The sequence below is a fragment of the Dasypus novemcinctus genome, chromosome 23 (genome assembly GCF_030445035.2).
Source record: "Dasypus novemcinctus isolate mDasNov1 chromosome 23, mDasNov1.1.hap2, whole genome shotgun sequence".
NCBI classification, from domain to species: Eukaryota; Metazoa; Chordata; class Mammalia; order Cingulata; family Dasypodidae; genus Dasypus; species Dasypus novemcinctus.
In genome coordinates this window covers 58,789,442-58,803,275 of record NC_080695.1, presented here as the reverse complement: position 1 = coordinate 58,803,275, position 13,834 = coordinate 58,789,442, and the positions used below count along the sequence as shown (strand labels likewise).

Sequence of the window (13,834 nt, the reverse complement as noted above, 5' to 3'; positions counted from 1 at the left end):
AGTCTTGGAAAGAGAACCCTGGAGAAAGGTCTAAAGCAGCCGTCCTCACTGGGGACAGGGCTGCCCTCTAGAAGTGCACCAAAAGCTTGTGGGGGGGAGCGGATTTGGCTCATCTGATAGAGCATCTGCCCACCACATGGGAGGTCCAAGGTTCAAAGCCAGGGCCTCCTAATCCGTGTGATGAGCTGGCCTATGCGTAGTGCTGATGTATGCAAGGAGTGCCGTACTATGCAGGGGTGTCCCCCGCATAGGGGAATCCCACATGCAAAGAGTGCGCCCCGTAAGAAAAGCCACCCCATGCAAAAAAAGCACAGCCTGCCCAGGAGTGGCGCCACACACACAGAGAGCTGACACAGCAAGATGATGCAACAAAAAGAGACACAGATTCCTGGTGCCGCCAAACCAGAATGCAAATGGACACAAAGAGCAGACAAAGGGGGGGGCGGGTAAGGGGAGAGAAATTAAAAAAACTTTTTTTTAAAAAGCTTGTGGGGGATGGGGAAAGGAGGTGGAGCAAGCAATTGAATACCCACCTACCACATAGGAGGCCCTGGGTTCGATTCCCGGTGCCTTAAAAAAAAATTGTGGGGACACTTTTGGTCACTATGAGGGTGACAGTATGCTACAAGCATTTAGAGAGTGAGGGTCATGACTACCAGCTACCCTGAAAAGTGCCAGGCAGCCCCATACAACCAAGAATCAACCTACATCCTGATTACTCTCAATTGTCCTTCCAGCAATTCGTGTAGGTGAAAAACTTGTTCATAATATGAGCCTAGAATCTAACTCATTTAAAATACACTGAATATACTAGTTTTTACTCTCAAGTCCACCTATACTCTGCTATTTCATTTTCCATACTTCTTATAAAGAATGACTTCTAATCTTCTCACATCCTTTAAAGCCAAACTTACACATTTTAAGTAGGTGCAAGCACTTACTACATCATGTTTTCTCACAGTCATACCCAACCAATATACATATTGGAACCTATTTTTATTACAAATCACTTTCCTTCTATTTCTCCTTCATAAATTTGGGCATTATATTTATTTTTTAAATTATGTGTGTAGGTAGGTTATATTAGCCATGAATTTCATTTCAGAATAGTGATATAGGTATTAGCAAATATTTTATTAAAATACTTATTTATAAGGATACAGAGCCTGTTGAGATTGAAAACTACAGGTCTAAAGATGCCAAAGTTACTCACCCAGGACAACTAATGAGGAGGTGGAGACTGACAACCACTACACCAAGGAAATGAAAGACCCTACAACTGCAAGCAAGAGAGTCCCACCCATCAGCTATATGGGATCAAAGTCCCCTCTCAATAAGAGGTGGTGCGGACATCACCGTCCCAGAATCCTTAGGATTGAGGAACGAACTACGAACTAAAGTGGACTTACTGGTATTCTACCAATGGAATATTGTGATTCTAGCACCAGAGGCTGTGAGGGCTAGGAGAAGGGAAAACAGGTATAATACGGGGGCTCTTTCAGGACTTGGGAATCGTCCTGAATGACAATTCAACGACAGATATAGGCCATTTTATATCTTTCTACAACATGCAGAATTTTGCAGGAGAGAGTGTAAACTACAACATGAACTATGGTCCATGCTCAGTGGCAATGCCCCAGGATGTGTTTTATCAATTGCAATGAATGTGCCATGCCAAAGAAGGATGTTGTTTATGTGGAAAGGTGTGGGAGGTATGGGGAGTGGGGCATATAGGAATTCCTATATTTTCTGTGTAACATTTATGTAATCTAAGTATCTTTTAAAAAATAAAAAATAAATATTATTAAAATATATATATATAATTGATCCCTAAAAAAAAAAAAATGCCAGTCACTTGGCTAAGCACTTGTTAATGAGGTCAAATCATATCAGACATAAACATCTAACCAAGGATGATTAATCATAATAGAGAGGGAAGCGAATGTGGCTGAAACAATTGAATACCTGCTTCCCACATGGGAGATCCTGGGTTCCTTCCCTGATGCCTCCTAAAAACGAAAACAAACAAACAGGCGAAGAAAACAACTCAGGGGAGCCAGTGTGCCTCAGGGGTTAAGCGATGTCTTCCCACATACGAGGTCTGGTGTTCAATCCCAGGCCCAAGTACGTACGTTAAAATAAAAAATAAAAAAATAAAACACAACAGAGAACGCAGCACAGAGACATTCATACTACCAATCAGAATGGCAGAAGCCCAGGTTTCTTCACTCACTCACAATACAGTTGGCACAAAAGTGAAAGCACGGCATCTTCACCTTGGCAATCTGCGAGAATCCACATATAATGGGGAGATGAGCCACTGCAGAAATAACCCACTGCCTGCCTAGCGTTTACCCCCATCTGATGGGACAGCACCCTGATTTTTCTTTTGAGAACACTCCTCTCCACGATTCGTGTTCCTGCTCCATGTCATTCGACTGAAGAAAAGCTGACTACCTCCTGCTCCAGGGTACAAGTAACCCTGGTCTAGGCAAGGAGGATAATCCCTCTCTCTGCCGACAGAGGCAGGGGTTCAGGGAAGGGCACTTCACCCAAGCTGGCGAAATGAGAGTGAGTTCCAGCACTTTCTCTGGAGCAATCAGAAAGAACTACTCTCCTGCCACTGGGGTTGCTAAGTAACATATGTAAGCCTGGAGCTGCGGAGCCATGCAGTCACTACAGGAGAGTGAAGTTGAGACAAAGGGAAAGACATGGGCACTGAGAGCTATCTTCTGAGCCCATGGATCCAGCTGCGTAGAAAGTGAGTACTTCTCCTAAGCTTTGCAGTACATGAGCCAATCAAATGTACTTTTTCATAACCCATGTTCAGGTGGCTTTCTGCCACTTGCTACTAAAAGAGTCTCGCTAATGCCTACTCTAAGCAGTGAGAAGTAAATGAATGGGTAAGGGATTTTCAGAGAGGCCCATTCCCAAAAGGTGGTCAGAATGTAGTCTTGGGGCAAATGAATACTATTAGCAGGTCGGAGCTTCCTCTGACTGACTGCACTTAGCCAAGAGAATGGAGGGAGAAGAGTGATCAGGATGTTGAAGTCACTGTTTCTCAGGGAGGCTCTGGCACTGCACAGTAAAGACTGCCCCCCCTCCCACCAAGCAGCTGACACCATCAAAAAACCTGTAATCCCTTCACTCCTTGTTTAATCAATATTACCGAGGACCTGCTCTGCACCAGGCGTTGTGCTAGGTGCAAGCGATACAAGTGCGGTCACCCCTCGGGCTGAAGTGTGGTTTGCTGGCCTGGCGGTGGAGCAGCCGCGGCAGGCCAAGCCGCTGCCCCCATAAAAGGGTGGCTGGTCGGACTCACCGCCACCCCTGAAGGAAGCTCGGCATGGGCGCAGAGTGCCCTCGGGTCTCCCCTTCTCGGCAGCCATGCTTCCGCGGCCGCCCCTCCTCCCGGATGGCGTCACACGATGCCTGTGGGGCGGCACCCTGCGTCTTCTTTCTCCCTGCGCAGGCGCAGGGCGGAAAATTCCAGTCTGCCCTTTTCCCCTCCCCCGACAGCAGCAACAGCCAGGCGTGGGCGGAAAAATCCAGTCTGCCCTTTTCCCTCCCCCGACAGCAGCAACAGCCAGGCATGGGCGGGAAACTCAAGTCTGCCCTCTACCCCAGCAACAGCAGCCACCAATCACTAAGCCCTGCCACTTCCCTCAGCAACAGCAACAGCCAATCCCTAATCACCACCCCTCCCCCCCCCCATCCAGTACCACCCACTGACCTTTCTCCGGCAACCAATCAGAACAGGGCGTGGCTTCGACCAATCAGCCTTCCCCAGCCCCTATAAAACTGTTGCCTCTCCCTCAATAAAGTGGACCTGCGTGTTTACCTCGTCTCCGCGGTAGTTCTTCTGCCGTGCGCCCTCCAGTCTGAGAGCCCCCGACAAGGGCCTGGCCTCCCTTGTCCCCAGTTCGTCGCCTGCTTCTCCGGGCGACCCCTTCGTCGCCGGCTTCACCAGGCGACCCCGTCAGCCGAACTGCGCAACCCCTGTGAGACCGACCCCTCGTCTGCTGCCAGACCGACCCCTCGTCCCAAGCAGGACCGACCCCTCGTCCTGAGCTGGACCGACCCCTCGTCCACAGCCAGACCCCACCTCTACCGACCGAGCAAGCCGCCGCATACAAGGAAAGCAAAAAAGCTAGGTCACTACCCTCATGGCACTTACCATCTAAAAAAGACTACAGGAAGTAAGTGAGTGGCAATTCAAACACATGACTGCCAATTAAATTTAATAATAGGAAGGAACACTAGGTCCTGAGGAAGCACATCACAGGGGGACCTGCCCTAATCCATGGTCAGGAGACGGTGGGCAAAGTCTTCTGTACCAAAGAGTGCTCTTGATGTAGCAAAAAAAGAAAATCCAACTTAAAATGGCTTAAGTAGCAAGGGGGGTTTGTTGGCCCACATAACTGGAAAGTCAAAAGACAGCTCTCAACTTCAAGAGCAGTTTCACTCACCAGCTCAGTGAGGTCATAAGACTCTTAGCTTCCCCTACTAAGGCTGACTCTCCTCATTGTGGTAAAATGGTTAAAGTCATTTTAACCTTCATATCTTCAAGGCATGTGGTCCAGAAGGGAGCCACCCCAACCATCCCATCCAAGGACCATCTTTCTCCAAAGTTCCCAGAGTTCTCCATCCTCCCACCATGGCTCCTTTACCAAATACAACCATCGTATCTAGTTGGCCAAGCCTTGGTTACTTGAACCAATCACTGTAGAAAGCAGATGAAATTATCTTGACCAGATTAGACAAATCAGGGCAGAACCTGGGTGTCTGGGAGAGATCAAGCCCCACCACCAACCAAGAAAAAGGATCAAGACATGGCTTGAACCACAGGCTCTAAGGAGAGGGAGAGGGAAGAATGGTGCAAATGGGAGCACTTTTGGGACACTGGAATTGCCCTGCATGATAATGCAATGATAGATACAGGCCATTATACATTTTGTCATAACCTATAAAATTGTGTAGGACAGAGTATAAACTATAATGTAAATGATAGTCTCTGGCTAGTACAATGCTTCAATATGTGTTCGTCAATTGTAACAAATGTACCACACTAATGAAAGATGTAGTTAATGTGGAAAGTGGGGGAAAGGCGGAGGGGTACAGGGGAATCTTCTATATTTCTGATGTAATATTTATGTAATCTGAAGCTTTAAAAATAAAAAAAAATATATGTATTTAAAAAAAAAGATGGCTTGATATCCCAGTGTGAGAGAAGTGTATGAGAGCACTTTTAGGGAGACAATATAATGCCCACGACAGCAACTTTTCTTCTAGTGAATGAAGCCCTCTTTTTCTTTTCCCAACTCTTAGTCCCTAGATATAGGCTTTGAAATCAGACAGCAAAACAAATGCTAATTTTTAAAAAGACATACAGATCAAAACAGGGCCTTATTTCTGGTCTACTCTCCCTTAAAGCAATATTTTGTTTTGTTTTACATAGTGGGTTTGAGATATTCCTCCAGACCATATTTCTCTTACTGGACAGAACTGAACAATGGGACTTCAAAAAAGAGTGACAAATTCTCCTTTTTTCAATGCTACCATCTTAACCTTGGGTCTTTACCTCAAACAGTTTCCACTGCTCCACCAGTGCTAGCACAGCATTGGAAAATTCTTGGCATGCATTCTACCACTTCCCCTTCCCAAACCCACAGAAGACATTACTAATCCACAATAGCACTCTTTCCTCTTAAGCCCAAATAACCCAAATAAGACCTCAGCAGCCTTCTCACCCCAGAGTCCCAGACAGCCATTACCAATCAGAGTTGGCAACAGGATGAAATCCATTGCCTTTTCCTGTCAGAGAACATATTCCAACTGGAAAGGAGGCAGTGAAAAGACCCAGGCCATTGATTCCAAAAATCCTAAAACTGGACAAGCTCAGAACTCAAATTAATGTTCCCTGTGTTTGACCTTCTCCACTCTGACCATTAACCTCTTGTTTTGTTTTGTTTTTTGATGGGATTGAACCCCAAACCTTGTATGTGTGAAGCCGGCACTCAACCACTGAGCCACACAGGCTCACCAGTGCTGGGTTTTTTTCATTTGTTTGCTTGTTGTTTTGGTTTTTTTTTTTTTTTAGGAGGCACCAGGGACCAAACCTGGGACCTCCCATGTGGGAAGCAGGTGCTGAATCGCTTGATCCACATCCACTCCCAACCTTTTGTGATTAAAAAAAACATAATCCATATCTTTGGACAGACACTAAAGAAAGTTACTGCCCTTTTTCACAAAGGGAATAGTCTTCATATTACTTCAATGATTAAAAAAAATAAAAGAGCAAAGAAGAGATTGAGCCTTAGGGCAGAAAATGAGATTTAAAGCCAATAAAGGTCTCCCAGGGGAGCCGGACAGAGTGATCTCAGCAAGGTTCCTGAGGCCCTTGGGCCATCCTTCCCTTACAGACTGTGCAGAACAGTTCTCAGCTTCATACTCAAGATGCTATCACAACAGATTTGATTGCTCAAGAGGGACAAATAAACAAAGGGACACATGCTGGGAAGACAGGGCTTAAAAATCAAACCAAGAGGAGCTGGAGGTCAAATGAAGGCCAGTAGGCAGAGACTCCAAACTGCTCAGTGCAAGGGGAAGTTTGGACAAGGGAAGGGCCCATAAGATTCTGGCCTCGCTTTGGCCTCCTTGCCCACCCATGGCCAAAGCACCAGTAAAAGAAGAAATTAGATCACATTTACTTAGCACTTACTCAGGGCTTGGAGTTGTACTGAGCGCTTTATGGGCATTGGCTCATTGAAATCTTTCCGAGAATCCCATAAGGAAGTATAACAGATGGATCTTGTCTGCCCATTGCCTGCCTTGGGGACCTGGCAAGGCTGTCAATCATGGCCATCTGACCACTCCTGGCCACAACATCCCCAAAGAAGAGTCTTTCCTAAAATGTTTTATGTGGACATTAGGATAAAGAGAGTCTCTTCCCTTTGATCCTGTGCAAGACCTGGTGCTCCCAGAGGCCAACTTGGTGAGGTATCCAGAGAACCACCAATGAATGATGAGAACACATAGAGGGTGCATGACCAAGAAAGGGGGAGAAAAAGAGGGCACTGATATCATCCGAACATCTGGATCCAGTGACACCTGGAGAAAATCCTGTTCTTGGATTTCCTAGTTACAGCAACCAAAAATTTTCTTGTTGACCCAAGCTAATTTGGTCTAGGTTTCTGCCACCAAAAATATGTTCATATTAGTTCGTAGGTGCCATTATTATCCCCCATGCTACAGATGAGGAAATTGAGATTTGAGAAGTTATCAAGTGGCAGATGCAGGACCCCATTTATCATGCCATGCTGCTTTCCCAGCTCAGGATTCAACATGGCACTCCCAACCCAGCAGTAACCACACCATACCAGCTCAGGCATCAAGCTCAATGAATTGGGAAGAAATGCAGCATCTGCTCCACCCTACTGAAAATTTGTGAATAAAAACTCAGAGGCTCAGAGGGCATAAGTGAATGGCCCCCAGTTACACAACTAGGAAAAAACATGTTCTTTTTATTGCACCAGAACTCTCCAGAAGGAGAGAAAAGTTGTGGCACAAGAAAAGTAGTACAGCTGGCGTGACATGAGAAACACCGTGGCTTCCACCTTGTGCTCCCTCTCTCTGGGGAAGCCAGCTACTGTGCTATGCGCAGCCTTATGCCTCCCACCAAGACCCATATGTGAGCTGGAAAGTGGACTCCCCAGTCCCAGACAAGCCTTCAGGGGACTGCGGCTACAGCAACCTCGTGAGGGAGCCAGGACCCAAGCCAAGCTAGTCCCAGGTTCCCATCTCACAGAGATCGCAGAAGATTGTTGTTTTAAGCTGCCGAGTTTGGGGACAGTTCTTATGTGCCAAGAGATAATTAATACAATGAGCAAAAACAGGAAATGTCCCCATGATAATACAACAGCCTTGTTTACCCACTTCCCCCAATGGCACTTCTCATGTAAATCTGAATCTTCTTTAACATGTGTCTCAGACCTCGTTTTCTTAATGAAATAAGAAATAAGGCAATCAATTATTTAGAGAATGTAGCCTACATAACCTGAGCTGCTACTGATTATAATGCCTCCCCCTCAGGAACCAGCAACTGCTTGGGGCCACAGAACCATGGGCCAGTTTACAGGGCTTTGTTCTTTGTTGAGTTATGTAGCAGGGAAAAAAAGCCATTACTTTACAGCAAAATAAATGTGTAATCAAATGCTGGATCTCCTCGTGATGTTTCTGCTTTACAACTATACACTCAGCACACACACAAGTACACTTTTAGTATTAAAATACTTATGGCAAAAAAAATTCATTTTTCTAAGCCAGCTATTAATTCTTTCTCCATTACTGCTAGTTAAAATGAATCTTTTCATTAGGCCAGGCTTCTGAGTAACAAACATAATTATTATATTAAAGAAAAAATGAAATTAACAGCTAACATACACTGAGCATTTATTAAGCACATTTATGGAGCCAACATATGTTTTCTAATGTTTACCATGCAACAACTCCATGAGATAGATAGATAGTAGTCTTGTCCCCATTTTACAACTAAGGAAATTAAGAGACAGAGAGATTAAGTAACTTGCCCAGGGTGAATGTGCCCAGCTGGTGAGCAGTAGAGCCATGGCAGTCTGCTTCCAGAACTTGGGCCCTAAACCACTGGGATGACCCACTTGCCTGATTATAACTGGGACCTGAACACCTACATACCTGGGAGCAGGGGGACCCAGTGCACATAGGTCACTGCCCCATGCTGATTAAGCTCAATTAGATATGGCATTCCCGGTACCCTAGCTACAACTGGCCAAGCAGGTCCACTATCTGACAACACTGACACACGCTCCTTCTCTGGCCATGAGCAAAAAGAAGATACTGACAGGTGGCAGAGGTAAACTCTGTCTGACACATGTCAGCAATTGAATGTTTCAACATGTACAAATTCAGCTGCTCTGTTTGCTTCCCTACTTTTTTCTCCTTCTAAAGTAGTCATCTCTTATATAGATGTTCCATCCACCTGCAAACTGAAAACTTCCAGGTACCTCAAACTCTTTGCTAATCACTGTTTAAATTAAGAAACTAATCAGTTTAAAAAATTGCCTGGTTTAGTTTTTGTTTTTATCTACTCCATTCATGAGCTAAAATTTTCCCAAGAATCATCATCTACTAAAAATACACTTACACAAATGTAAGATATGGGATATAGTTAGAAGTAATAGTTTGACAATGCCCTTTCATAGTTTATAACAAACGTTTCACAACAATGCAAGGTTTTGTTGGTCGGTGATGTATGGGAGCCCTGGAGGATGATATGCATGTTTGTTTTTTAAGATAACAACTTTTATGACACATTTATTATGAAGTATGAATTACATACTTCAATAAAATTTTATTTTAAAAAAATACACTTCAATCACTGACTTGTATCCCTGGCCTCATGAAACCTCACATCCATTCCTCATCATTCGATTCTCAGGGGATAAGACAATATTAGCCTCCCTATTTCATAAATGAGGAAACTCATGCTTGCACAAGCTAAGCAATTCACCTAGAAACACACAATTTGCAAGTAATAGAGAAGGGACTCAAATCTAAGCCAATTTCTAATACAATCCATTAAAAGAATAGGGAATGTCATTCTGTATTTTTTTGACGATTCAGCATCAGAGTCTCTAAAGAGTATGTGAATATCAAGCACAGCTATGCCACAGAACCCCAGCAAGGCCAGGGAAAATGGAGGTCCAGTTGAGAAAATGCCCAGTTAAGCACCTATTTCTTTATTTATAACATTAATTTAACTGCTCTGATGTTCTTAAGATATCATTTTAAAAAGGGAAGGAGAGAAGCTCCAAGAATAGGAATTAAATAGGGGGTCATGGTGCCAGGTTTCAATGACAGATAAATGCGATCACATCAGTGCCACCCACAGCATCTAGCAGCATGAAAATGGTACATGCTGTAAATTTACTTAACTCGGGGTTCCATTGCCTATACCACAAGACGTATTTACCTCCTGGTCTTATTTAAATTCATTTTAAAGAACCAAAAATTTTCATAATCTCTCCTATAGATTTATAAAAATAAACTGCTTATCTTACCTAAACCAGGGAAAAATCTGGAAACAACCCAGATATGTAACAATCAGGAATGGTTAACTCAACAAGGAACAATAACCCAATGAGATACCACATCTAGACATTAACAATGAAGTCTATATGGAAGCGGCAAAAACTACTTTGCCACCATAAATACTGCCAGGGAGGGGTTGTATAAACTAAAAAAAAAGTAGGCTATAGATTATAAACAAGCATAGGAAAATACAGTCACTCATGGATCAATTTGGTAAGAATGGATATTTTTACAGGAGTTGGGATTTTTTTGGTTCAATTTTGTTGTTCTTTAATGAAAAACTAATGAAGTCACAGAAAAGGAAATAAAAATGGCTCTTAGACAGAAAAAGGCTTAAGCATACTCAGTTAGAGAAAATGCGAATGAAAAACATTCTGCCAGCACCATTTTTTTACCTGTGATATTAACAAAGACCCAAAAGTTGGATCCCACCCTGTGTGCATGGCAGTGGAGAAGCGGCCCTCTCATGGGGACATACACTGGCTCAGCCTTCACAGAGGGCAATTTGATGATCTTTATCCATCATACAGATACTCTGTACTTTTACCCAGCAATTCAACTCTACTTCTGGAATTTTTTCAACAAATATACTCACATAGGAACAAAATGACAGACACAAAGGTTATTTGCTGTGTTATTAATAACAGAAAAATACTGGAAACAAGTTCAATTCCAACTATTGGTAAGCTGATTAAATGAATTGTGGGGCAGTCAGATAATGAAGTACCATAAGCTATTAAGCAGAAGATGGCAGCATCATACACACTCACTAGTACAGAACAATCTGTAAGGTATAAAGTGAACAGTGTGTAGGACAATTTGTGTTAAACAAAAAAGGGAGAAGAGAGGGCTGAGGAGAAATAGAAAAGAAATTTTTTTAAGTATATGCACAGTTAACAGCTTTAACAGCTTGTATGAGCACAGAATTATCTGCGATCAGTCACATGGAGAGAGCAAAATAGGTGGCTGGAAACAAGAGAAGGAATATTCATAGTTTAACCTTTAGTAGCTTTTGTGTTTTGAACCACATAAATGTATACTATTTAGTCAAGGAAATAAGTTAAACTAAAACTTCAAACATATAAATTTGTCACCTTTTTTTTTATTAAAAAGTGCCCATGAGCAGTGTGCCTGGAGTTTTAGCAAAGCCTGCACATGCCCACCTCCCCCTGGCCTCTCCTACCTTGCCAACGCCTGCACCTTCGTGATGTGTCGCTCCTCCTGCTCAGCCACTTTCTTCCTCAAGGTGTCAATCTCTTGCCGGAGTGCAGCCGAGTGTTCCATCTCACCATCAAGCAGGTTCCGCAGCGATCTGGGAAGAGGGGGCCCCCTCTGTTCAGATGCTGCCACCCTGGGAACCACCAGGCCCAGAACACAGTTGCAGGCATGCATCATTTTACTGTGCTCTGCTTTATTGCCCTTCACAGATATTACATTTTTACGGTTTGAAGGTTTGTGGCAACCCTGTATCAGCAAGTCTAATTGGCACCATTTTCTGTCAGCATGCGCTTGTTTTGTGTCTCTGTGTCACTTTTTAGTTAAGGTACATATATTGTTTTTTAATACATAATGCTATTGCACACCTAACGGACCACAAAACAGTATAAATATAACTTTTGTATGCATTGGGAAACCAAAATATTCATGTGACTCACTTCATTGCAATAACTGCTTTATTGTGGTGGTCCAGAACCAAACCTGCACTATCTCCCAGGTATGCCTATATTTACTCAAGTCAAATCCTAATTCATTCGTTTTCCACAAGACTGCATAAACCATCACTAAAATCTATCTCAAGTAAATTGACTTGAGGAGATACCAAACTATGGTCAGGAGCCTCAGAGTCACAATTAAGAGAGGCCCCAGGTGGGGTCACCATGGCCCAGGCTCCCAGGAATGCAGATCGGTCATTGGACAGCTTAAATCAAGGGAAAACAATGGGTTGAGCAAACCCCAGGTAAGTCCCTTTAAAGACATTCTTCTCAGAGCTATAGCAGAGAAAACTGAGACCATTTTGTCATAGCCACATTGGAGAGTTAACAGAAAAAGGAATGCCAGGAGAGAGCAAGAGTCATCGAGGCATAAAAACAGAATATATGTTCAGCTGGTATTATCTGACAGATGTCTAATGTAATTTCCAATACTACCCACAATACACACTTTGCCATCTCCGAGTTAAACAAGCAATAGTGTTTTATTCTCCCAAATTTGTTAATCTCCAAAGTATATTCATTTTTGCGTCTGCCATCCCTTGTTTTAGGTAAGAGAGAATGAGGAATTCTTCCAGAGAAAATCAAAAAGTCACCATCAAGACGTGACCTAAACATGGTTCTGATGACCATTTCCCTGTGCCTAAAATAGCTATTTCCAGAAAACAGTACTCATCTTTGTGTGTCTTCATACTAAATCTAAAGAACACTAGTCATGTGAGTCAAAATATAAGCAAAAAAGTCTGGATGCCCTATTAGTCACAGAACTCTCCAAGATCAGTGTTCCTCAAAAGCTTTAATAAAATTCTTCTCCTGAGGCCTGGGACCCCCTCACACAAACACAAATTTTCCTTCTCCGGGATGGAGGAGAAATTAATAGGTCATGTCTATTGTTCATCATAAGGTAACACAAAAACCTATAGCTTCTTCCAAGATAATAGCTCCAACAAGAGCAATGAAAAAGAATCCTGCAATATCTATAAGGCTTTGTTGGAACATTTATTTTAGTTAGAGAATTATATTGTTTACAGATTCCTTTTTTAAAAAAGGCTTTTATTTGAGAATTCATTCTTGTTTGCTTATATATGTTTCCATAAAGAATGAGGGAGAAGCTTGTCTATCAATCAAGGTTTAAAAAAAAATCATGATTGATTAGAAATCACCATGGACACTTAATTTCTGTTCTAAAAGTAACAGAATAAGATGTTTATATGAACAACACACGTGCACACATGTACATCCCCATCACCACCCCAAGGAAAGTAGCCTAACTGCTCACAGAAGCTTAGCTACTAATTGTAAGCAAACCCCTTCCTTCCTCTGTCCACAATGTTCTGGCTGTTGAGATGCTCACTTTCAAGCAGTTAAATGAGTCAGTGAGGCTATGACCTGGGTAGGATCTAGCAATAGTTTCGATAGGGAATAAAACACAAAACCCTTTGCCCTCTAGGTGTCTGTAATTGGGCTTGCAGAGAAGTCAAAAGAATCCAAATACCATTTCTCTCTAAGTAGCCCTGATTTGGGAAAACTTTAAGTATTTGAGTACCTAGGACATAGCAGAAGGGCCCTCAATTAAAGGTTACCCAAATGACTGCTTTACGAAAAATTGTTAGTTTGTTCTAAGGTGCTGTCAGCATTTTAAGGTTTTCATTTCTTGTGGTACATTAAAAAAAAAAAAGCAAAATTTCCCTGATCTATTTTATTGTCTCCATCCCAGAGGTAGAACGTCAGAGACTCTCTGAAGATCAAGATACCTGTTCTCTTCCTCCAGCTCATCTTTCCTGTTCATCATGGCTACAACGGCTTGACGGAGTTCATCTAAAAGAAGAAAGCAAAATCAAAATTAGCCCACAGAACAACCTGCTACAGCATCTCCTCGCCTCTCCGGATTATGTGCTCATAAGGAGGCTTTATCTAGACAAGTTTCCTTTCTTCTTTCAAAACTAATTCCTACACAGTCTTACCTAAGCAATCTAATGGGCTCAGCTGATCATTTT

The 13,834-nt window shown here is 42.9% G+C and overlaps 1 protein-coding gene across 3 annotated transcripts in view; it reads right to left on the bottom strand.

Moving 5' to 3' along the window:
• The window catches only part of SNX29 (sorting nexin 29), a 627,210-nt gene that overhangs the window by 462,815 nt on the left and 150,561 nt on the right, over positions 1 to 13,834 (bottom strand). For all 3 annotated transcript variants that reach the window (XM_058286440.2, XM_058286438.2, XM_071211343.1), the window contains 2 exons: positions 13,592 to 13,655; positions 11,312 to 11,440 (listed from right to left, as the gene is read on the bottom strand). In XM_058286440.2, the coding sequence (XP_058142423.1) occupies positions 11,312 to 11,440; positions 13,592 to 13,655 (193 nt within the window). The remainder of the gene's footprint in view (positions 1 to 11,311; positions 11,441 to 13,591; positions 13,656 to 13,834) is intronic.